Genomic DNA, 25,061 nt, shown 5'->3' on the forward strand with positions numbered 1-25,061 from the left:
ACTGATAGCCAGGGGACTCTGAGCTAGGGGGTTTCCCAGGCGGCCCAATGATAAAGAATCTACCTGCCAATGCCGGAGATCCACGAGACACAGCTTTGATCCTTGGGTCTGGCAGATCCCCTGGAGGAGAAAATGGCAACCCATTCCGGTATTTTTGCCTGGAGAATTTCATGAACAGAGGAGCCTGGCGGGCTACAATCCGTAGGGTCACAAAGAGTCAGACATGATGGAGCAACTGAGCATGACACACTGCAAGAGCTAGGGAGATAATTCAGTTAGCCAGGAAGAACACTATCAGTTAAGAGTAGGTTCAGCTTGCCAGTGACAGAAATCCCAAGTAACAGTGTGCTGAATGAGGTGGATACTTCTCTCATGTAAAAAAAATCTAGCGGGAAGCAGATCAAGGCTGGTATGACAGCACTTCAATTGATAGGAACACATGACCTTGTGAAATGAAATATCTCCTACAATGTCAATAAACAAGAAATGTCACAGCCATCAGCTATTTCTGGCCTCCAAATGGGAATGAGGGCTCCCAAAATGGAACAGAGCATTTACAGTCCAGCAAGAAGCCGCCATCTGCCACATGAACCACACCTTAAGATGAACAAGCAAACAAGATCTGACCCCGGCGAGCTGAGGTGCATATGAAATTAATGAATTCAGCAGGTCCAGAGACTTGCATCTTCCCATACATAGAAAGCTAAACTCCTTAACTTGATATCTGGTTTCTCGTACCTCACAATAATCTTTGGTGTTCAGACTACCTGCTCCCTTTGTTGCAAACTTATATATAGTCTGACTCCCCCCTCCTGCCCCCTTGGAGCAGTTTTCTCAGAGCTACTGAGAAGCTGTCTCCTGGGCTTGGGGTCTTAAACATTCCCACTAAATAAAATAACTCTTTTATTAAAATAAAATATTTTTATTTTAAAATAAAATAAAATTTTAAAACAAAATAAAATATTTTCAGGTTGTGATTATATTTTTTAGTCAACACCTTCCTATAAAGTGAATTTCCTACCTTAATGCAGCTTTTTTACCTCACAGTCTAAGAGGGCTGTTGGAAGTGCTACCTTCCAAAACAGAAAGAAAGAAGGCTGAGAAAGGGAATACTCCCCTTTTTCAAGGACAGTTGTACACACAATTTCTGACTCTATCCTGTTGCAAACACAGAAGCCATTCTCCCCTCCTTACATAGTAATAGCATTCTTGATGGATCCTTCAGCTGCTTCCCTGAAGACAACATTTCCCAGCCTCCCACGCAGGTAGATGTGTGCATGTGACTAATTTCTGGCCAATAGACTGTGAGTAGAAATGATACACCGACTAGCTGTCACCTTAAAGGGAAGAAGTTTGATCTCCCTTTCCCTTTTCTCCCCTTTCCACTGACTGGGATGTGGATGTGATGGCAGGAGCCATCCTATATGATGAGATGAAGGTCTTCTATTGAGAATGATAGAATAATAAGATGGAAGGGCCATAGACCACCTCTCTCTTTAGTCGCTAAGTCGTGTCCAACTCTTGCAACCCCATGGACTGTAGCCCGCCAGGCTCCTCTGTCCAGGGGATTCTCCAGGCAAGAATACTGGAGTGGGGGGAGTGGGTTGCCATTTCCTTCTCCAGGGGCTAGCAGTATAGTTAATTCTCAATTCTCTAGCCCATAGACCACATACCAGGTATTTATATGAGAAATAAATACATTCCTCCATTATTTACCACTATTTTTACCATATATTTACCATTATTCACCACTATTTTGCATCTCTTATTTCAGTAGCAAATCAATATCCCTTTAATGTCCATTAGACACACTTATCACAAAGCCACTCTGTTTCAAGGGAGCCTGGAAAATGTGGTTTTTATTCTGGGCAGCCCTGTGCTTAGTTAATGACTGGAGGTGCATCCTTGAGGAAGAGAAGATCCTGGAGGCAACTCACCCGTCCCACCCACTGGAGGAATAATAATAGTCAACACACAGTCTACTTAGTGGGGCCAGATGCTGTGCTGGTGGCTTTGCCTCCAAGTCCTTATGGAACCTCACAGTCATCCTGAGACTAGGCATTAGAGTCCCAGTTTTAGAAGTGGGAAGACCGCAGCCCAAGAAGTTGTAACCTGGCCAAGGTCACACAGGCCCTAGGAGTGGAACTAGGATTCAGACACATGTCTGTCTAGACTCAAGCTCCTAAACCTATGCTTGGTTCTTAAAGTGTGCTTGCTGGACCAGCAGCCTCAGCCTAAGAACTTGGAAAAGCAAATTGTCCTAGAAGTCACATACTCAGGAGGTGGGGCCAGCAACCTGTCTAGCCTTCTTGGCAAAAGGGATGTAAACTCAATGCTGAGAATTTTCCAAGTGGTTTCCGATTGCTCCAAGGCAAACCTGAAAATGGTGTGCAGGGATCCTCACCTCCTCCCTCTCCAGACAAACCCAACCACCAAGAAAGATTCAACCCTGACCAGCTCCAGGCTGCAGTTCACCTACCAGCCCCAGGACTGGAACTTGACTTAATTGGTGCAGGCAGAGTCAACTTGGGGTGGGGAGATGGCTTTGTCTTCTCCCCAGGAGACTCATAAAAGGGGTGATGGAGAGGGAAGTAGCTGTGGCTCAGCCCCTGGATGAAGTTTTGGGGTGAAGAGGGGAAGTTTACACCACCTTGGGGTCGTCTTTAGGTATCTGACGTATACTCTATGAATGAGATCACAAGTGTCCTCTCTGTCTCTCTGTCTGTCTCTCCCTCTCTCTAAGTCCTTGGGCACTACTGTCCAAGGTACGGCTGGTTTTCAGCAGGGAGGAGGGGAATGGGAATCTATGGTGAAAGCTTCAGGGACTTTGGTCATTTCTGGTTCCCTCCAGGGCAGAAGGTGATGATGATGGTCTTTTTACGACTATCACATCTGTAGCATTTACTCTGAGCCAGGCCATTTTCTAATCTATTCATGTGCATGAACTCATTTAATCCTCACAATTCCGTGCTGCTAAGCTACTGCTGCTAAGTCGCTTCAGTCGTGTCCGACTCTGTGCGACCCCATAGACGGAAGCCCACCAGGCCCCCCCCCAGTCCCTAGGATTCTCCAGGCAAGAACACTGGAGTGGGTTGCCATTTCCTTCTCCAATGCGTGAAAGTGAAAAGTGAAAGGTAAGTCGCTCAGTCGTGTCCGACTCTTAGCGACCCCATGGACTGCAGCCTACCAGGCTCCTCGGTCCATGGGATTTTCCAGGCAAGAGTACTGGATTCTGTGAGCAAGGTACTATTATTAACCCTGTGTTAGATGGCGAAATGAAAGCACAGAAAGTTAAGCATGTTGCCCGCGGTCTCACAGCCAATAAGCAGTGAAGCTGATCTCTGAACACAAATGACGTGGCGGCTGTGTCCATGCTCGTAGCTGCTGAGCTATTCAGCCTCCAAATAATAGTAAAGACATTCAAGGAGTTTTTTTCTTTTCTTTTTTTCTTTACTTATTTTAAAAAGTGCAATGTTCTTACCATTGTAGAAAGTGAGATATTTCTAGCAGACCCTTGGTGTTGGTGGATTAAACATCTGCGCTTTGGGTTATTTTTTAGGACCCATTGTGCACATGTGTGTCTCACCAGGAAAAGCGGGAATGTCGAGGCCAGAGATTGTTGCTCTTTCCATGGTGTCATGTTCTAAAAGGAACCTGCGCATCACACTTGTGGTTCCTGTGAAAAAATAAACCCGATTCTCACTACCAGTCAAAACAACAATATTTGTGCAGCTCCAGTAATAACCACTAGAACCACTCTTTCTCCTGACTTCCTGGCAGTGCCTTACCCTCAGCTCACTCTCACTCTCAGGGCCCCTGCAGCTTTCTTCCCGTGAAACCCATGTTCTTAGGCTGACAGCAGCTTCTAACTGGTTTAGGGACTCACCTCCTCTGGGAAGTCTTCCGGGATGGCTCATACCTTCACTCTGGGTGGGACTCAGCTCTTCAGAACTGTGTGCTCTCTATTGAATTGACCTTTGTGATGCAAGCCTCTGTGGTTCTCCCTAGACACCTGTGATTGAAGTTTCTATTTTTCTTTTCCTTGTCTCCCAAGTTTGACTCATCGTCTTCCCCTCTGGGCTTCCCTTGTGACTCAGCTGGTAAAGAATCTGTCTGCAAGGCAGGAGACCTGGGTTTGATCCCTGGGTTGGGACGATCCCCTGGAGAAGGGAAAGGCTACCCACTCCAGTATTCTGGCCTAGAGAATTCCATGGACTGTATAGTCCAAGGGGTTGCAAAGAGTCAGACAGAGTGACTTTCACTTTCACTTTCTTCCTCTCTGCTATTTTCCCTTCCTTTTCCTTTCCTTGCCTTCTCTCCCTTTCCTCTCTCTTCCCTTTCCCTCCCTTCCTTTCCACTACCATCCTTCTATTTAATGCTCTTTTCTACCCTTGATCATCCTCACTTCTTTGCTTTAGCTCTCAAGGTTATTCCACCTGGTCTACTCTCTCTCCTTTTCATCTGGTGACCAGAAATCAGCCCAGAGCCTCAAGCCTTGATCCAGCCTTTCCTGATGCCCACAGACCTGACTGCATCACCTCCTTCTCTGGCTGCCCACAGCCCTCCAGCATCTAGTTAATCCCACAAGTTTAAGCATTTGAATCGCTCTCCACTTATTTGGCATCATTTAAACATTTATTGTGCACCCACCCCACACGAGGCCTGCCTCCTCCTCTGCCTGGAAAACTCCTCCTCATGCTTCAGAGCTCTCCCGGAAATTGTCTCCTCCAGTCTGGACTCCCTTTCCCGCAGGTAGGCAGGGCCCCCTCTGCTGCCATGTCCCCTGCACATCATAAGTGTGATGGAGGTACACGGGCACAGATGCTGACCGTGCCTTGTCCACCCTCCACTCACATCCCTGTGCACTCTGCAGGCTTCTGCACCACGTGTGGGGGGGGGGGGGGGGAGCTAGCACCTCTGGGTTTAGGGAGATTTGAGGATTATATATCCCAGATCCCTTGCCCCTCAGGAGGGCAACTCTAAGCCACCCAGGTTCCCAGGATTCTGCGTGGAGTGGAGCCCCAGCCGCCCACAGCAATCACCTGCTTGTGAATACTCTCTGCCTTGGTTTCCTCTTCTTCCCTGTGCTTCCCTCGCTTCTTACCAGTGCTTCTTGGAGCCACTTCCCAAGTAAACTACTTGAAGCCAAACCTTGTCCCATGATCTACTTGTAGGGAACGCAAACGAAGAAGGTAGATCACATAGAACTTACTCTGTCCGAATCACATAGAACGTTCTAAGTCCTGGATTTGCATCAACTCCTTTTTAAAAAATTTATTTTTGGCTGCATCTGGTCTTAGCTGTGATACACGGTCTTCTTTCTAGTTGAGGCGTGTGGGCCTTAGTTGCCCCAGGACAAGTGGGATTTTAGTTCCCTGACCAGGGATCGAACCCACATCCCCTGCATTGCAAGGCAGATTCTTAACCACTGTACCACCAGGGAAGTCCCTGAATTCACTTCATCTATACCGCAGCCTTCTTCATGAGGGAGATCTTGCTATTTATCCCTTCCATTCACATATGAGGAAACTGAGGCCCAGGGACTTTGAGTAGAGGGGACAACTGTCTCTTTTTTTCCGGGGACTAAGGGGTTTCCTTGGGTGTGAGACTCTCCCAGGACAGTCTCGGGAAAATCAGGACTGGTGGTCACACAAGAGTGAATGGGAAGATGGGTTGGGAGCCAGGCAGGTGCTCCAGGGTGGTGTTCTGGAATACCCTGTCCCCCCACAGCACAATCTGCTCTGCTTTTAAAGGGGCCTGCTTCCCACCAGAGGGTGGGGTCACGTTTTGTACCTTTCTGTCTCTAAGTTTTGCACTGAGGAGATGTTTCCTGGTGATTGAGCTAGATATTGGGGATCATAGAAACAAAGAAAGAAACAAGCAGGGACTTCCCTGATGATACAGTGACTAGAAATCCACCTGTTGATTCAGGGGACATGGGTTCAATCCCTAGTCTGGAAGATTCCACATGCCTTGGCACAACTAAGCCTTTGTGCTAGAACTACTGAGTCTGCGTGCTGCAACCACTGAAGCCTGTGTGCCTAGAGCCTGTGCTCTGTAACAAGAGAAGCCACCTCCATGAGAAGGTCCCACTCTCCGAAACTAGAGAAAGCCCACGTGCAGCACAAAGGCCAGTGCAGCCAAATATTAAATAAATAAATAAAAATAAAAATATATGGGTGAGATGCAGCCCTGCACTCAGGGAGCATCTAGTCAGATGGGGGAGACCTGGTTTCTCACATCACGGAGCCCCCAGTCTGATGAAGGGGTTTCCTACTGGGGGCAGGGGCTGTTCCTGCCTCCTTGACTTCTCTGCAGGGCCCAGAACAGGGTTTCTGGGAGCCTTTTCCCTGCCTGCCCTCGCGCTGCTGTCCCCAGCCAGGCAGAGCCAGGCAAGGGTGACAGGGTCGGCCTGACACCCCATCTAGGTCTCCACTCTCGCTACCCAGAGCATGAGCTGGAGCCTGTCCTGAACCAGGGTGGGTGGATTGATTCCTCCAAGCATTAATTCAGAGTTCTGAGCCTCCGTCCCCACCACCTGGCTTAAGTTTGACTCAGGTAGGTGAGAGGTTGATGAACTTGAACTGGGTGCTTGGCTTAGTCAAGCCCTTGCAGGGAGTGGGTGGCACGTTCCATGAGTTCAAGGCAAAGAATGTCACGAAGAGAGCGTGCACTGTGGGCGGGTCTAGGCGATGGTGCGGTTCCCAGGGCCTAGAAAGGGCGGGGAGTCCTTACCACTCCTAGGCTGAGGGGGCAAGGAAGGGCAGTCTTGTGAGAAGCCAGCCAATGCTGCTACCCTGGGAAGGGCCACTGGACACTGTGCCCTTAGGCAAGGGACACAGCCACTGCCAAAACCAGGACCTGGGGGGAGAGGGGAGCAACTACCCTGACTCCTCTGTCCCCACCTCACCCCCCATCACTTTCCTTCTCAGGCCTAATCAAATCTGAAGCCAAAGACCAAATGAGCCTTGGTGATGCAGTCCTTGGGTGTCAGCCCCTGTCCCTCACCTTGGAAGGTTCAGAAGTTCAGAGAAAGTCAGAGGGTGGATGGGAGATGAATCAAGAGAGATTAATGACCAGAGAGCTGCTGAAGGCTCTCCCCTCTGCTGCCCGCCCCCCATCCCACCCTACCATCAGGGGGAAGGCCCTGTTAGGTGGGTGGATCAGGAGTTGCCCTTCTGAGATTCACAATAACATTCTCATTTTACAGTCTGTCTCTTTGCTTCCCAGAACTCTGGCGAATTTATTCCATCTCCTCCTTACTTCCTGCCCCTCCCAAGTCCACTGGAGGCCAAAGGGCAGGCAGGTCCAGGTCAGGAAAGAAGGGGCACAGCAGGGCTTCATGAACTGCTTGATGGAAGAGGGTGGAGGGGGAGACGTTTCAGGCCAAGAAGAAGAGAAAGTGAGGGAAACAAATACTTCTGAGCCCTATGCTGCGCTAGATACAACATGGGTGTTTTCTCACCGGTTACTCATTCCCCTGCATTCCTCAAAACAATCCTGAGGTTGGTATCAGAATTTCCATTTTAAGGATGGGAAGAGTAAGGCTCAGAGAGGCTCTGTGACTTCTCAAATATTGCAGAGCAAGTGATGAGAGTAAATGAGGTAAATGTTGGTCTGAAAAGATATGAAAAGATTGGAATGTGGGCAAAGGTCAAACAGGATTCTATCCCCAGAGTAGGCAGGGAGCAAGGGACTGGGCCAGTGGCTGGAGAAGAGCCAGCCAATTTTTCTTTTATACTTCTGGACAATATGCTGGTAAGCTGTGGGGACCATCCCCGGCGCCGTGTCTAGCTCCAGCTGTTGTTCCTATCTGCAGGTTGTGAGCTGCAATGGGTCCCGGAGGGCTTGGGAGAGATTTTCTGTCTGAAGGTTGGGGCTAGTAATCTTGGGCAAAGACCCTAGGGATGAGATGAGAAGGTCTGGGGGGAGGGAAGGGTGGCTGTCTCCTTGGTGCCAAGGAACAATTTCAACTGAGATGATTTCCCCCAGCAAAGGGCAGAGGAGAAACATGAGATAAGGAAGTCCTGCACTGTATTTGGGGGGAGGGGGAAGGAGGGTCAGAGAGAGTCAGAGGCCCAGTCACCACTGTGTGTACATGGCGGGTGGGATGGACTGGGGCAAGAGGCCAGGGACCAGCCCTGTGGGTCGATGGGTGAGTGGATCTGTGAGTGAGTGGATTTGTGAGCTGGGAGGTCCTGGGGCCAGCAGTGTGGGTTGTCTGGGGAGGGTGAAGGAGGTGGTCCGTGGGGTCGACTTCAGGGCAGTGCTCTCTAGGCCTGGAGCCCAGGGGTGGGGACCTGGTGAGATAAGGGCTGAGAGGAATGGGGAACAGGGAAATTTCAGCATCACTCTTGCCCCAGGCTGAGGATTCTTCCAGCTCCTACTGAGTCAAGTCCTTCTCTGGCTTGGCTCCTAAAATTAATGGACATCCCTCCCCAAGCTGGGCCTTCAGCATCAGACAGGCCACAAGGGAGCGGGCAGGGACCTGGGAAACTTGTATTATGTGTGTGTATATGAGAGAGAGAGGGAGACAGAGAGAAAGAAAAAGACAGAGAGAGATCCGTTGGATCCAAACTCTTAAGACAGCCCCAAGAGACAAGTGGGGCCAGGAACTGCCCTCCCTGAGACGTGGTTAATTAGAACAGTCCAGACTGAGATTGTAGAAGTAGTAAGACTCAGACTCCATGAAGCCAGCCTCTTCTTTTAGAGGTGAGGAAACTGAGGCACAGAAAGAGGAGTGGCTGGTTAAGATCTCACAGGACTTAAAAAAAAGGAATCTTCCTGCCTCCTCCAGAGAACTGGCAGCGATCATTAAGATGACCCACTGACGGGGATCAGTGGCTACCTCCCATCTTAACATCCATGAAGAATCTCATTTCCCTCATTTTAAAATAGCATTAAATAAATAGCTCCTTTCTCACAGAGTTGATGGGAGAAGAAAATGAGCAAGAGCTTAGAACAGTGTCTGATGCGTAGTAAGCACCCAATAAATGTCAGACATGATAATGATGACGGCGGCGATGATCATAAAAGATGCCACTGTTTTAAAGGTGACGGCTGTTTGACATTGAGTCTGATCTTGCCCGGGCTGTGCTGGAGCCACAGAACTGGGCCGCCCATCCATGAGGGAAAGGGGAAACAGCAGCTGCCTGGGGTGAGGATTCTGTCTGCCCCTCCGCATCAGGATCCCCAGGCTTGCATTTGCCTACTCCGTCTGCCCTTCCTGGTCTCTGCTAGGAGGTTCCCCTGTGACTCATGAGAGTCCAGACCCCTCCTGGCCAGCAGCACCACGGCATCAGCCTGGGAGCCTCCAAGGGCAGGGCTTAGTCCTGCATCACCACTTGCTCAGCCCAGTCCCCCTGGCCAGCCACCCACTCCCCCCAACCCAACCCTCAACCCCGCCCCAGCCCCAGAGGGATCAGCAAAGGCTGCTGCCTGCCACGTGGCTGCCGGCCGGCAGTGTCCGCCTCCTGCCTCAGCCCCCGGGCCTGCTGAGGACTGCCAGCAGCTGACGTCCACATTACCCTTCCTCTGGGCTGACGCACACTCTTCTGGTACTTTGCACAGTCACTCATTTAATTCCGGGAGATCAGCTCTGCTCTTATCTCCGTCTCACGGAGGAGAAAACTGCTGCAAAGAAGCTTCGAGTGATTTGTCGGGGATCACGGAGCTGGTCCAGGGCGAGCCAGGCACCACTACAGTATACAGTTTTGAGGGCCCCATTCCCCCTCCTCCTCCAGGATTTGGTGGCCGAAGTTGTGTGAGTGAATGAAGGACTTGGTTCCTTGCCTGCACACTGTGGATCGCTCTCTGGCTGCGACTATCACAGTATCATGGTTCCACTTCCCCTCCCTCTTGACTATGTGGGAAAGACCTCACTGCCCATTTTGCTCTATGATTTCAGTCCTGAGGTCGGCTTTTCTGTTCTCGTCCCTTTCCCAGATCCCGACCTCTTTCTGTTTCTTATTATTTGTCTCGCCACTCTATAACCCTCGCTGTTCACCTGTGTTCTCTCTCCTCTACCGGTCCCCACTTCCCGATTTGTACTGAGAGTCCCAGTGTCTCTTCTTATTGGCTGTGGGGCAGACGTCTGTAGGGAACTGGCCAATCAGAAGCTTTCTCCGGCCCCGCCCCCAACATCACAGGTTGTCAGTTGCCTGTGCGGCAGACATTCTTAGCAGGGATAGGCACGCGGTGATGGGCTGAGTGGAAATAGGATTGTCTAGAGAGGCATGTGAAGAAAGAGGTTCAAGGCAAGACAGAATTGGAACCACAGAGGCCAATCTAGCACTCCGGGTTCCTCTTTCCTAGTTCTGAATTGCTAGGCCCTCCTTCTGGGGTGTGCTAAGTACAAGTAATATTATTTCCAGAACTGCAGCAAACTCTTTTGTACTTCGACTTTCCTCTGCCCAGCCCGTGGGCCTTAAGAAGTGGGCATGGACCCTGAGGTTTACTCGCTGGTGTTTGCTCCTGAGTCTGGCCTTGGTCCACTTTGGCCCAGGCCAGATGGGGCAAGCTGGATGGTGTAACAACCCTTCCTTCTTACTCTGCCAAGAGACTGCCCCTGACCCAGTTCCACCAGGGCTCTGAGGCTAAGGGGTTTGCCCACAGGGAGGAGCTACATGGAGCAACCCCAGGTCCTTGAGATGCTATCTATAGGATGGTGGAGGGGAGCAGACTTGCAGGTGCCCGCTGAGACCAAGGACCCAGCTGCCCCAGGTGACCTGTAGGTGCTGGTTGGTACTGTCAGGGGCTCCTGGCTGGGCTTGGGTTCCTGGGTGTAGTGGGGACCACACAGCTCTGTGCTGCCTTAATAGCAACCCTGAGTAAGAGATAGAAATGCTTAGGGTGATGTGCTTTGCAAACAGAAATGACCTCTGCAAACTCTACCTGGCTTTACAAACAGTGGTTGGAGCCTTCAAATGCAGTGGGGCAGGCTGAGTCAAGAGGAGCCCACTGGCCTGTTCTAGGCTTTTCTGTGGTATAGTGAGTGATTGAGTAAGAATTAGGAGCCAAACTGGGACCAGTTGCCTGCTGCCTATAGGAGCCCTGAGAGGTATCAGCAAATCTGTAATGAATTTACCTGGAAGGTCTCTGGGGCTGTGGGGACCTGCACTGCAGCCCTCAGTCCATTCCCTCCTCCTGTCTGGGGCAAATCCACCTGGGGAGGGAGTGATTTCTCTAATATGCTCCAGTCTCAGAAGCTGCCTTTGCCTCTGGGTACACGTGTCACCTGGAGTTAGAATTAGATTTGGTTATGAGTGACAGAAAAACTCAATTCATAGTGTTTTAAATAAGCTTAATTTTTATTTCTCTCTTATATAAATGAAGTCTGGTGGAATCCAGTCCAGGTTTGTTATGGTGGCTCTGCAAACGTCAAGAGTCCAGGCTCCTTCTATTTCATTGTGTCACCATTCTCAAACATGGCCTCCAACTCATGGTGCAACATGGCTGCCAGAGCTCCAGCCACCATTGCAGCCAGCTAGAAGGGAGTGGTAAAGAGGAGTACCCTCCACACACTGTAAGTCATATCTGTAAGTCACACAGATTACTTCTCTGTATATCCCACTGGATAAAATTTAATCATATAGCTGCACCTAGCTTCAAGGGAAGACCAAAAACTGTAAACTTTAGTCTGGGTGGTCTTATGCTGAGCTTAAAATCAATAATCTTCTTGCTGAAGAAGAAAGTGGAACAAATGCTGGAATATAGTTAGCTGTCCTTTCCGCAGCATGAGACTTGAGTAGAAGGTTCTGGGTGCTGCCCCTCTGGAGAGCAGCTTGGCTGTGGGGAGTGGGGTCCTGCCTCCTCATCCAGGCCCTGACTCCAGCTTCGGGGCTTGAAGTTCCCCTTGGAACTCTGAGGATAGCAGGAGTATGATTCTCGTGGAGCCTCCAGTAAGGAGAGGATCAGTTTGATGATCAATGCCAGCCACGCCATCCCAAAGAGGATCCACAGAGACACTGTGTTCTGGTACCACAGCGGGTAATTCCGGGAGGGGTTCATTCCTGAGGGAGAAGCAAGGTCAGAGGATGCAGACCTGGGAAAGTCAGGACCAAGTTCCCCAAACAGAAACAGACACACATGGCTTTGTGTGTATAAGCAGAACGTGGGGGGTCCAAACTGGTCTGAGCTGGCTGGGATCACCTCCCTAGGATTCTAGGAAGCCTCCTGGATTAACTCCTAGAGTTTTACCCTAAAATTCCCCTTTGTCTTTCTGAAGGACTCTGCTTATGCTCTGTCCCAGTGGTTCTCAAAGTGGGGCCTGTGGACCAGCACCATCAGCATCGCCTGAAAGTTTGTTAGAAGTGCGAATGGTCTGGATTCCATTCCAGATCACTGAATCAGAAACTGTCATAGGAAACCCTCCGAGAGTGTGTAATACCTGCTCTGCGGTTTGCCTGTTTCTATGTTTGGTTTTCTCAAAGGAAAGGCAGCTTGCCAGCAGCTTTAGGAAGAAGAAATGGAACTGCTGGGGTTTGTATCCAGGCTCATTTCTCACTAGCTGTGTGACTATCATCTGCCTGAATGTCCTTTGCCTGTGAAATGGGGACAATAATTTTTCCTTCTTGGCTCATCCCAGCACCCACCATCTGCTTCTCCAGACTGGATTTGCACATCTCTCCCTTGAGCGCTGTGCTCCGGTTACTCTGGTCCTTCCCCTGTTTCTCCATCTATCAACCTTCCTGCCCCAGGGCTTTTGCATTCGCTGTCCTTGCAGTTCAGAATGCTCTTCATTTCCTCACCCTTCAGATCCCAGCTCAGAGACTAGACTGAGCCCCTGTGTTACCCTCTCTCACAGCCCTTGTGCTTTGGCCAGGTAAGTTACTTACTCTCTCTGGGCCTCAGCTTCCTCATCTATAAATCGGGGACAATAAGAGGGTCCACCTTCTAGGACTGTTGTGATTATCATATGGTTCATATCGTAACGTGTTCATATCGTACATGCCTGGCATGTAAGATCTGTAGTACATCTGTAGTCAGGTGACTGTTTTTCTCAGCTTTGGAGCCCCACGGATCAGGACTGGATAAGGAATGACGGAAGGAGAAAACAGATGGAGCTCCCTGTGAGGCTTAGGTAGGTCATGTGAAGAGCCTGCTCCAGGGCTTCCCTGTTGGCTCAGTGGTAAAGAATCCGCCTGCCAAAGCAGGAGATGAGGGTTCACCCCCGAGTCTGGGAAGATGCCACATGCTGCAGAGCACCTAAGCCTGAGTACCACAATTGCTGAGCCTGTGCTCTAGAGTCTGGGAACCGCAACTACTGAAGCCCAAGCACCCTAGAGCCTGTGCTCAGCAACAAGAGGAGCCACCAAAATGAGAAGCCCGCACAGCAACTGGAGAGTAACCTCACAGCAACGAAGACCCAGCACAGCCAAAAATAAATTTAAAAATAAATAAAATTATATATATAAGAGGCTGCGTATAACTTCGTTCTTCCCTCTGTCCTGGGGGTCTATCTTACCTCCCTCATCAGAACAAGATTGTTCAAAGGGCAGAGCTCTGGCCTTTTATTTCCCTGACATCTTCTTCTGTCTCCGATCTCTACACTACCCACCTCTCTGTCCACTTCCCATTCTGTCCTGCTGGCCCCAACACTACCACTCCTCGCTGTCTTCCCCAGCCTGGACGCATCTCCTGGGTCCCAGCTCGGGGATGAGCGCACAGCCCTGGACCTGACATCACCACCTGGCAGCAGCCTGGATTGGATTACGCTGATTGGGTTAGGAGGCCACGATTCCGCTGGCGGTCCCAAATGAGAGCAGCTGTGAGCCAGCTCTCTGCCCCTGGGGACCCGTTGGCTTGGCTTGCTCCTGTCGACGGAAAGGGGAGGAGGTGTTCTTCTCCCTTCTGATTTCATTTTTTCTTTAGCTGAAATCATAAGCAGCAGGAGACCCGGCAGCTGGCAAGGCGCTCAACTGAGTTGCAAATGCAATTGGGGGACGTGGGGGCTGGCTGCAGGGCCAAGGAGGGGCAAGCGGCTGGGACCTGGGGGCTGCTCTGACCGCGGCGTTTGGACAAGAGGAACGGCTATGAAGACAACGCCCCTGTGGCTGCTGACATGGGACAGTGGAGGCCCAGAGTCCAGGTGGTGGACCTCAGCATTCCCATCCGAGAAAGGGGTTTGACCCTGTCCCTAGAGGACAAGGAGGGCTGAGAGACATGGGGAAGAGCTGAAGGTGGATTGTCCCCTTTCAGCTATGGAAGATTCCAGAACATGTGCACATGAGGATCCCTAGCTTGGGAGTCTATCCTAGACCTGTCCTTGGCTTGCTTGCACTATGACTTTCATCAACTTCTTTCTCCTCTCTGGGGCTGTCAGTGAGGCAGCGGGGGCCTGGTTGTGCAGGCTGGGCACTGCACAACCCTAGAAGGTTGCCATTCACACCCAGCACAAGGAAGATGTGCTCGTGGACCTGGTATGGCCTCTGTCCTTGTCTCCACTAGGCTCTGTGACCTTTAAGAATTACAGGCACTATCATGTCACCTACCCAGCTCCTCTGAAAACCTTCAGAACTTTCTTGTAGTCTTAGGACAGAGTCCAAAATTCATGACTCAGCCTGAGAAGGCTCTTTATGTGACCAGGCCCTGCCTCCCTCTCCACTCTGAGCTCCCTGCTTCCCCACTGGACGTGGGTGCCCAGGAAATACTCTTCTGACCAGCCCAGCTGCAGTAGCCTCAAGCCAGAGCTGTGTGTTCTCACGGAGAGGGCAAATGAGGGTACATGTGGTCACTTGTCATGAGGCGCTGAGATGGCTGCAGAAGGAAAAGCGCGTGGTGCAGGGGACAGAGCTGCCCATTGCCACTCCGTGGGCATGGTCTGCCCGGCACCCCTGTGGACTTAAAGGGCCCTCATGGGTTCATACCAGGCCTTCTCAGTCACAGCATGTGGTGGGAGGGGGCTCTGGGGGTCCTGCACCCCACACACCAGCCTCCCTGCCCTATCAGTCCCCACAGGGTGGCTCACAGGGTAGCAGGGACCCTCTGATCAGCCCTCCTCGCTCCTGCAGAGATGGCTGTGTGGAGGTCGCGGCCCACCTCCCAAGCCCCTGCTCCCCCAGTGGTGGCAGAGACCTTGTCTCCTCTTTCCAGGGTGCCATGTCTAGAGATGCCTGCCTCCTCCCCCTGGCCCTGCCTTCCCTCAGGGGACCATGGGGCCTCGGGACATCCTCACAGAGCGCCCTAACAACCCACAGAGGTTTGTCCAGACACGCTTCTAAGGAGCCTATTGTCAGCTCTTCCCACCTAGGACCAAACTCTGGAGCCCCAGTGGTCAGTGGGCACCAAGAGACTGTAGTTAGGGGTCCCATTCCCATTTCTCTTCCCCGCTTTTTGCGCGGGGCACCCTCAGAGAAAAAGGACTTGTGGGTTTAAAATGGGCAAATCCTGAGTTTCATCCTTTGAGCCCTGGGGTAAGGGGGAGAGTTGGTGGGAGGGGGCCAGAACGACTACAGAAAAGCCCTGAGGTTTTCAGAGGAGCTGGGCAGGTGACATGAATTTTTTTTTTGGCTGGCCCCCATGGCATGTGGGATCTTAGTTCCCCAAGTGGGGATTGAACTAAGGCCTCCATATGGGAAGCACAGAGTCTTAACCACTGGACAGCCAGGGAAGTTCCGGAACTTGTAATTTTTAAAGGTCATAAGAGCCAAAGGGACACAAGGACAGAGATTGTTCCAGTCCATGGGTGCCCTTCTCATTGTGCTCTGTGTGAATGGCAACCGCTTAGGGTTGTGCAGTGCCCAACCTGGGCAACCAGCCATATGCAATGGCCCTGCCTAGACTAGGGAGACGGCAGTGGGAACAGAGAGGAGAGGACAGATCCAGAACTCATTCTCTGAGCTGCACGTGTGTGTGTGTGTGCGTGTGTCTGTGTGTGTTTGGGGGGCAGTTGAGGCCTTGGGGACGCTGGCGTCACCTGTCTCTGAGCTGCACGTGTGTGTGTGTGTGTGCGTGTGTGTGTGTGCGTGTGTCTGTGTGTGTTTGGGGGGCAGTTGAGGCCTTGGGGACGCTGGCGTCACCTGTCCTCAGACACATTTCTCCTCTGGGGTCGGGAGTGGAAGCATGACTCACTTGGAGGAAACCATCCCAAAGACTTCCTTCCAGAGCAACAGCATCCCTTCCAGGATGGGGGACATTGGGAAGGGGCACCATGAGGCCCCGACCCCGGACCCTGGGGATGGAGAGGTGCAGGGAAGCGGGCTGGCACCCAGGCCAGAAGGCGCTGAGCCATCACCCGGCCCAGCCCCTCGTTTTACAGACAGGAACACTGCGGCCCAGACGGGGGTTATGGGAGGCCGTCTGGAAAGGGTAAGAGTTCTTGGAGAAAAACAGATCAGAATTCGTGTCCTACTAGCTGTGTGATTGCAGGCAAATGGCTTGGCCTCTCTGAGCGTCATCTTCCTCCTCAGTAAAATTCAGTGACAATCATTACTCTTAATGGGCTAGCTCTTTGTTACTTTGGTAGGACCTCATTTCTTCTTTTATTAAATTTATTTACTTATTTGGCTGCACCGAGTCTTAGCTGTGGGACGCGGGATCTAGTTCCCTGACCAGAACTAGATGAAACCTGGGCTCCTGGCATTGAGAGCATGGAGTGTAGCCACTGGGCCACCAAGGAAGTCCCGGGACCTCATTTCCGTATTCCAGTCTGGGTTCTGTCTTTCTCTGAAGGAGAGAAGGGACTCCTCCCCGGTTTAGGATCAGCGATGGGAGGTGGGGCACAAAGCCCGCCTGAGGCCTGCGTGTCATGGTGCTGGGGGGCCAATGCTCGTTTGGTGACCCTTTAGGGGCAGGGAGTGAAGGGGGATGAGGCTGCCCCTGTGCCCACAGAACGCCTCTCTGCTGCCCCCTGCTGGGCACCCACCTGGCTCTGTTCTGCGAGGACAGTTGCTCCTGTTTACCTTGTCCACGATGGGTGATGACCACCGAATAAACCCCACCCTGGACACTCCGGACCACACAGCTCTTTCTTTCTAACACTCAAGAGTTTGGAGGCTGACTGGGGGCTGGGAGAGGCTGGGGTTTTCTGATTCTCTCAGGCTCTCCTGCCAGACACCCCTGCACTGTGATGGGGGCGACGTGGCCCTCAACCCAGGGACAGTAAGGAATTGGCATTTTGTGGGGCAGGGTGAGGTGGGGGAGAGGTGAATGAGAGAGGCCCTGGCCAAAGATGGATGGGGGAGAGGACTCAGAGCCCCCCTTCTTCTGATAAGCTTTAAAAATAATATGTGACCCTGTGGGATCCTCAGGTTCCTCAGAATGATTAGAAATGTGGCTTACAACCCGAGGTGCTGGGTTCAAACTCCAGCTGTCACTTTTAGCTGGGAGGCCTTAACCCCATCACACCACAAAGGCAGGTTAAACCAGCCAAACTAAGCCTGTGTGCTCTGTACTTTGGGTCCCCAAACCCCATGGGGCTGGGCACGCAGCAGGTGCCCAGGGATGCAGGCTACGAGCAGATGCATGCAGGGTGCCCCTCGCGTCTCACCAATTACGTAGTCGCCGAAGCCCACGGTGCTGAGAGTGACGAAGGAGAAGTAGAAGCCCTCCACGTAGGTCCAGCCTTCCATGTGGTTGAAGAGCAGCGGGGGCAACAGCAGGAAAAGCAGGAGGCCCGACAGGAGGGCGCTGGAGCCCGCCAGCCACCGGGCCTTGGCCGGGTCCTGTGGGTGCACACGGCGACCAGCCCCCGTGAGGCTAGTTCTGCCTGGCGTGTGCGGCCGTGGGATGGTGGGGCGGGGTCGGGCAGATAGCCTGGAGGGTACTGAGCTGCAGACAGGGCTAGCACTCCCTTGGATGAGGAGGGAGGTGCCCTTGAGGCTTCTCCACCAGTGCGTGTTCTCCGGGCTCCTGAAAAGGGCTTGGCTGCCTCGTGCCTTTCCTGTGTCTCCCCACTGATGCCCCTTTGTTACTGAAGACCTCCCCCATTCTGGGCAGTGACCCCCCAACCCCACTACACTCCCACCGGGAACCCTGATTTCCAGAAAGACCTTCTGCTTCCACCAGTGGCCCACCCCCTGGGGCACCCCATGACTGCCAGCATCCATCCTCTTCTACCAGAGACTCTCCCTCCAGGCGGCGGCGGCGACCCCCGCGGCCCCCTCACCTTCCAGGCGCCCCCCAGCCTGCGGGCACAGCGGTGTACCCCCTGCTGCATGCAGTGCCCCAGGCGGTTGAGCACCACGAGGTTGAGCGGGATCCCCACGAGAGCAAAGAAGATGCAGAAGAGCCGGGCGGCCATCGTGCGGGGGCTCAGGTTCCCGTAGCCTGAGGGCAGCAAGGGGACACTTCAGGGAGCCTTTCCATCCTCAGGGGCCCCGGTTCTACCATTGTTATGGATGGGACGCGGCAGCTGGGGTGCCCTTCCCAGGCGCCGTGCAGGGCCCGACACACTCCCTCCCTCAGCCCAGCCTTAACCTCCCTTCCCATGGAGGTCATGCCCCAGTCCTGCAGACTGGAAGACCAATGCTCTAGGAGGGACGGTGTTTGCACCATAAAACGTGAGAATCCCGTTTGTCCTCACTTCGCTTCTTCCCTCCCTGGGCGGGCGGAGAGACGCGGGAGGGGGACGGAAGGATGCAGAGCCCCTAGGGCCCTCCTCCCACTCAGAGCTGGCCCAGACAGTTTTAGGGCTACACTGAGCGGAGAGAAGGGAGAGGGACAGAGTCCACTTTGGGGATGGTAGAGCTGGGCAGAGAGGCTGCGAACCTCTGAATCAGGTGGGCCTGGGGCAGGGGGTGTCGGGGTGTGGGGCTCAGAGATGAGGGCGCCCTGCACACCCAGGAGGCCTGGACCACAGTGACTACATCAGCAGCCCCTCCTGCTCTGGAGCTCAGGGAATGCTGGTGGAATGGGTATTTTGGAATTTATTAACGTGTCAGCATTTGTTGAGTGCCCACGGTATGCCAGGCTTATGCTAGACCCCTGGGGTGTAAGGATGAATAAACACCATCCTGCCTCATCCTTCTGGGGCCCATGGAGTCAAGGGGCCTCCCAAGCATGCTTGCTTCACGGTGGAGGACTACCCAAGTCCCCGGGTAGCCTGAGATCTGCTTCCAAGAAGTATTGTCTAATTTAAAGCCAGATACAGAGTCCTCTGGGTGCATCTTCTTAGCTCCACTCTGGGGAGGAAGGGGCAGCAGGGGGTCGGGTGGGGCGGGGTGGGAATAGGGGGCGGCTGGGATCCTGGTTTTCTGGGGCCAGCGTCCTGGCTGGAGGAGGTAGCTGTAGCCACCAGTGGGGTCAGCCTGCCACCTGGTGGTGAGTATGGTGTCATGCAGGCTCCGGGGCGGGGCGACCGGGCTGGTTGATCAGGTAGCCCCACTGAGTTATTTCCTGGGTGTAGAGTTGGAGGGGTCTAGGCCATTTTTCTTCTCCAAACAAAAGCCCCCAGACACCTTCCCAGGACAAGTTTCGCCTCTGCTCTCCTGAGGATGGGGCCAGAGGAAGGGGAATGAGAACTATTCGGGCGTCCCTGTGTGTGGGGGAGGAGAGGGGTTTGGGGAGGATGGTGATGGGGGTGAGGAGGTGCCTTAGTGAGCTGGGGGGAGGCCTCTGACAGTGGCCACCTCTCCCAAGGCTGAGACAGGGGGTTCTGTCCCTTCTTCCTTCCCAAGTTCCCCTTATTCTCCTGCACCCCCTCCTGCCGCCCTTCCAGGCTCAGTGCTTGACTGAGCAGACCAGGACCCTTACAGTGCCCATAGGGTCTTTACCGCTACACAGGGGACCCTCTGCTTCCTGAAAAGTTGTTTAGCAGAAATCCCCAGAGCAGGACTTCACAAACCTCCCAGGAACCTGGGTGGAGGGCAGGAGCCGATTCAGCACATCTTCCGTAAGACCAAGGTTCTGCTCCCAGGCGGTGTCCAGGCTGCTCGGCCTGACTGTGCTTGAGGTCCTAGTAATGCCTCTGAAAGAAGCTGGTCCCCGGTCTCTCAGGCAAGGCCACCCTCCCCAGCAACCCTCCCTGACCCCATTCTTCTCTTACCGATGGTGGTGATGGTGGACACGGAGAAGAAGAAGGAGCCCACAAACTCCCAGCGTCCCATGCTGGTAGTGTTGCCAAGGACGATGTCCCCATTTTTGTATGCCTCGATGATGCCCTGGGGAGAGGCTATAGTGACCACCAGGCTCTCTGGGGCAATGGGGCCCCTGCACCCAAACACACACACACACACACACACACACACACACACACACGGCTGTCCTTGTAACCACTCTGATCCCAGCCTGTCCGGGGCAAGGAGGCTCTTCCTCTCCAACCAGGGCCTCCCCCAGGGCAGGGAGCATGGGGACAGCTCCTTCCCCTGTCTACCCTGGAGCCCAGATCAGCCCCAGGTATGGCCATTTGTTTTCTCTCCTGTTCACTCTCATTCTTGCAACAAGCCCTGGTCAGGACCTGCATGTGAGGTATCAGGGGAGCTAAAGATGAAAGAGACATGACCTCAGTTTTCAGTGCGACAAAGCCAAACTTAACTTTGTCTCTTTTAATTTTTAAATTATCTATCTATATTTTTGGCCATGCCAATCGGCATGTGGGATCTTAGTTCCCTGATGAGGAATCGTCCCCCTGAATTGGAAATGCAGCCTTAACCACTGGATTGCCAATGAAGTCCCCAAACTCAACTAACTTTGATACAGTGTCATCCATGAAGCTTTAGGCACCCAGCTACGTGAGCTGGGCAAGATAGCCAACTTCTCTGTGCCTCAGTCTCTTTCTCTGTAAAACAGGAATACTCATAGCACCCACTTCGTGGAGTTGTTGAGGTTTAATGAGTTATTAGGTGTAAAGGCTTAGAAGAGTACCTGGAACATGGTTAAGGTTAGCAACTGCTATCATTATCATTATTATGAATATAATGCTGTAGAAATACAGGATAGGAAAGGTGTGCATTCTGATGGGGGTAGGGGCAGAAGACTTCATGGAGAGGGTGATTGCTTTTCTTTAACGTACCAAAGTACAAAATACAGTTTTTTTAAGGATTATGTGTGTTTTCCCCCATGATTCTCGATTTTCTGAAAGGTGCTTATTTTGCCTCCATACGTACTTTAAAAAATGTGTGTCATCAACATTAGCATTCTGTACAAATGTGAGAAGGCAGCTGAGGGTGATGCTTTAGTTGGGGCTTCCTAGAGGGTTGGCTAGGATTGTTCCTGGTAGAAGGACGTTTAGGGAAATAGGACCACAGGGGCAAAGGCTGGAAGGGAGGACTGTGTCTGGGATATAGACTAGGGAGACTGAAAGGTAGTTGGCAGCCAGGCTGGGGATGGAGTGGCAGGCCTCTCTCAAGGTCACCGAGTAAAGGGGAGGCAAGCTCAGGTATGTGTGCTCCGTGGCAGCTGGCAGTACAGAAGATGCTGGCAGATCCGGAGAGGAGAGAGTCCTGCAGGGGTGAGTGATGGAGAGGGCCTGGCCTGCATCCCGGCATGGAGTGCCCAGGAGGCACAGAGAGGAGGTTCTCAGAAGCCCAGGGCTCTGGCCTTATTTGGTGTAGGTAGTGAGGGACACATCTAAGAGCACCCTGAAGGTGTGTGGATGCGGGGACAGATATTCGGAGCAGGGAAGAGCAGAGCTGCTTACTCTTGACCCGGGGGGAATTTGAGGGCTGCTAGGAAGGTGCAAGAGGAGAAGAGGGCAGGAGAGGATGAGATGGTTGAATAGCATCACCAACTCAATGGACATGAGCTTGGGTAAACTCTGGGAGATGGTGAGGGACAGGGAGGCTTGGCATGCTCCAGTCTAGGGGGTCACAAAGAATTGGACACAACTTAGCAACTGAACGACAACAACAGGAAGTTACATGAACATGTCTGCCCTCACTGGGGAGATCTGGGTTGGAGACACCACATCTGTATTCCTGGGGATGGTTGAAGCCACAGGGGGCTGAGGAAGGAGGTGAAGTGGAGGTGAGCCGGAGGTGGGTGGAGGGGAAGAGATGAGAGCTCCGCTAAGAAACTTGGGAAGCACCCCCGTATGCAGATCTGCACTGAGGCAGTCCTCATGGTGGTTGAGAGCCCCAGCGCTCTGACTATGAAGCCGTGCCTTTGTATGTAATCTCTCTGAGCCTCAGTTTCTCCATCTCTACAATGGGCACGATAATAATGGCGTCCACCTGTGAGACAGGTGGGGGTGGAGCGAGCTCACACATTAGGAACAGCGCCTGACTCGCAGTAAGCGCTGCATAGAAGTATTTCCTATCATTCCCATTGCTGTCACTGTCATATTTTGGGGGGCCAGCCTGCTTGTAATTGAAGTTCACCACCTTTTCAAGGGGAGTGTCACATAGCCTCTAGGACTAGGCGGTCTGTATTTGTAGAAGTTTAGAGATAAGGTGGAGGTGTCATCTGAGATTCTTAGCAGAGATAGTCCTCTGCTGGGCTCCAGGCCTGACACATCCGCCCAGTCCCAGGGCTCAGGACTTCACCTCCGCTCCAGTGCCCTTGTCCCTCGCCACCAGACACAATTCCCTGCCACCTTCTGGGGACCAGCTTTGGGCTGGCAACTCTGGGACACAGGCCCTGCTTTCCTCGCCAGAAAAGGCACCCGGACTGCAGAGCGGGGACGTCTGGCTAGGGGTGCAGCTGTCTGCGCTCATGGACCAAGCCAGGGACCCGGAGATGGAAGCTTGCGTCAGATCCGAGCAGCCCTCCGTCCAGCCCAGGGTCGAAGGAGACCTTCATCCATCGTGAGGCCTGGAAGAACCCTCCCCTGCCTGCCTCCCTCCCCTCGCCCCGCTGAGTCTTCCCCCACCCACTCAGCAGTCTCTGCCCTCCGCGATCTCTGCATCCTCCCACCCACCGACCCCTGCAGACCCTCTGGGCCCTCGCTGCGTGCCCTCAGACTCGGAGAAACCCGGGTTCAGCCACCGAACGTCCCTGTGTCTGCTGCTTTCTTTTTGCGCACCTCAAATCCCCGGGCCCCTGGCTCCTGCACCTCGGCCCCATTCCACTTAACCTGGGGCGTTGTGTGTGTGTGTGTGTGTGTGTGTGTGTGTGTGTGTGTGTGTGGCAGCGGGGACAAGAGCGCTCTGCACCCCCTTTCCTCCCAGCCTCCAAAGATCTTGCTGCCGGCTCGCTCATCATCAGACCAGACCAGCGCCCTCTGCTGTCCCCGCCCCCAGGTCTCAATTCGCATGTGGGTCTCCTGTGGAAGGGGCCATGGGTGCCCCTTCGCCCTTCGCCCGCTGTCCGACCCGACACAGCGCCCTAAATTCCCAGGTGGACCCCTCCCGCCTTCTCCCAAGCTGAGCAGCGCGCTCTGTCCTAACGCTACCCGGACCCGGTCGGGCCCCACCAGCCCTGGACCCCGTCAGTGCGCCCCCTATCGCCTTCACCCCGAGATTTGGATGCGTGCGCCACGCAACTCTCCAAACAGGGAGGGTCCCGCCCTCTCGCCCCGAACCCTGGGCTCACGGCGCCGCGCTGCGCATTTCTCTCGCCCGAGCCGGGGTCTTTGCATCGGGATCCATCCAGCCCAGCACTCTGGTCTCCTCCCTGCAACGCGCGCCCCCAGTCGTCCGCGCGTCCGTGCCTTCCTTTATTTCGGAGAAGTGCTCCTGGCGGTGCCCTGACCGGAGCCGGGCCGTGCCCTTTCTGCCCGTGCCCGTGCGGTCCGCTGAGCCAGCGCCCCCGCGCCCGGGCCGCCCAGACTCTCCCCTCACCCGGATCAGCGAGTCCAGCGCCTGGCCATCCAGACACGTGAAGTTCCGCAGCAGAGCCCACTTGTCACGCTGGAATCTTTTGCTGGAATCGTGCGCCGCGGGGCTCTCCAGCGCCCAGAACACGCAGGTGCCCAGGACCAGGTAAGTCAGGTAGGTGAGCAGCAGGAGCAATGTGCTCGGCACCGGTACCGCGCAGCCCTGGACCCCGCGCTCGCTCGCATCCCAGGCTCTCCATCCGCTCTTAGCCGGAGAGGCGGAGAGGCGGGAGTCGGGAGCCATGGACCCGGACCGAGGAGCAAAGGAAGGGCTAGGGAGGAGCTCGGCTGGTCCCTTCTCTCGCTAACGCCCGCCTCTGCCCCGTTTTCTCAGCAGAGGAGGTGTGTGCTGGGGAATGGGACAGCCCTGCCCCACCCCGCGCTGGGATCCAATCCCGGGGACAAAAAGAGGGCAAGCTGTGGGCATCTGGCCCCGCCTCGAATGCGTGTGGAGTGCCCACCCCCAGGCACGCCTAGCTCAGGAAGAAGGGGAGGTCTGTTGGTGACCGCAGGCGCTGGGAAAGACCGGCCCAGGGCCTCCCCGTGTCCTGTATGTAGCAATCGGTGGGAGGAACTCCTGCAGACCGCACTCAGGGGGAAGAGAAAGTGGCAGGCAAGTTTATTTTCCTGGGGCCCTGGGATTATTACCAAGGACCCGCTGCCTGTCAAGTCCTCTCTGGATCTCTCCCATCACCATTCTTGCCTTATATACCCAAGGATGCGAGATCCCAGCAATCTATCGCCAATTGCCCGTGAACTTGGGAGGCAAGAGGCGTCTCGGCCAGCGGGCTTGTCCATTCCCTGCTTCTGAAGATGCCCCCCTACCTATTCCCTCCTCCACCCAGGATGGAGGAAGGATTCAATATAAAGAGTCCTGGGGGTTCCCAGTTTCTCAGGCTTCTCCTCCATGCCAGGAAGTCCTGGGTGTAGCCCGGGTCTCTTGCTGCTGTAGATCCTTCCCTGAGTGTCCCACCCAGAGCCTCCTCGGCTTCACGGTCTAACCTCAGTCCAGTCCAGAGGTCCCTGGTCTGTCTTGCTCAGAGAGGTTTGCAGTCCGTGGTGAGCTCGGGCCTTTTGATATGTGCGTGTGTGCTAAGTCACTTCAGTCGTGTCCGACCCTTTGCGACCCTATGGACAGTATGTAGCCTGCCAGGGTCCACTGTCGCTGGAATCCTCCAGGCAAGAATACTGGAGTGGGTTGCCATGCCCTCCTCCAGGGGGTCTTCCTGACCCAGGGACTGAACCCGTGTCTCTTAACATCTACCTGCATTGGCAGGTGGGTTCTGCACCACTAGTGCAGCCACCTGGGAAGCTCTGGGCTTGGGATAGACCGGTATAAATCTGTCTTCTCCTTCTGGCCAGAGGTGTC

General features: G+C 53.7%; 1 protein-coding gene across 3 annotated transcripts; it reads right to left on the bottom strand.

The window, feature by feature from the left end:
• Positions 1-11,285: 11,285 nt before the first annotated feature.
• Positions 11,286-24,385, bottom strand: KCNK17 (potassium two pore domain channel subfamily K member 17). Of its 3 annotated transcripts, XM_027525028.1 has the most exons (6): positions 23,658-24,298; positions 19,985-20,099; positions 19,784-19,916; positions 18,107-18,267; positions 17,489-17,663; positions 11,286-12,011 (listed from the first exon to the last, which is right to left on the bottom strand). In XM_027525028.1, the coding sequence occupies exons 1-6, from the start codon at positions 23,934-23,936 to the stop codon at positions 11,813-11,815; spliced, it is 1,062 nt and encodes a 353-aa protein (XP_027380829.1). In that variant the 5' UTR covers positions 23,937-24,298; the 3' UTR covers positions 11,286-11,812. The 3 variants fall into 3 exon arrangements, with proteins under 3 accessions (XP_027380829.1, XP_027380830.1, XP_027380831.1); XM_027525029.1 differs by lacking the exon at positions 19,784-19,916 and having other exon boundaries at positions 23,658-24,132; XM_027525030.1 differs by lacking the exons at positions 11,286-12,011; positions 19,784-19,916 and adding an exon at positions 12,018-12,451 and having other exon boundaries at positions 17,496-17,663; positions 23,658-24,385.
• Positions 24,386-25,061: the final 676 nt, after the last annotated feature.

Source organism: Bos indicus x Bos taurus, chromosome 23 (genome assembly GCF_003369695.1).
Source record: "Bos indicus x Bos taurus breed Angus x Brahman F1 hybrid chromosome 23, Bos_hybrid_MaternalHap_v2.0, whole genome shotgun sequence".
Taxonomy (NCBI): domain Eukaryota; kingdom Metazoa; phylum Chordata; class Mammalia; order Artiodactyla; family Bovidae; genus Bos; species Bos indicus x Bos taurus.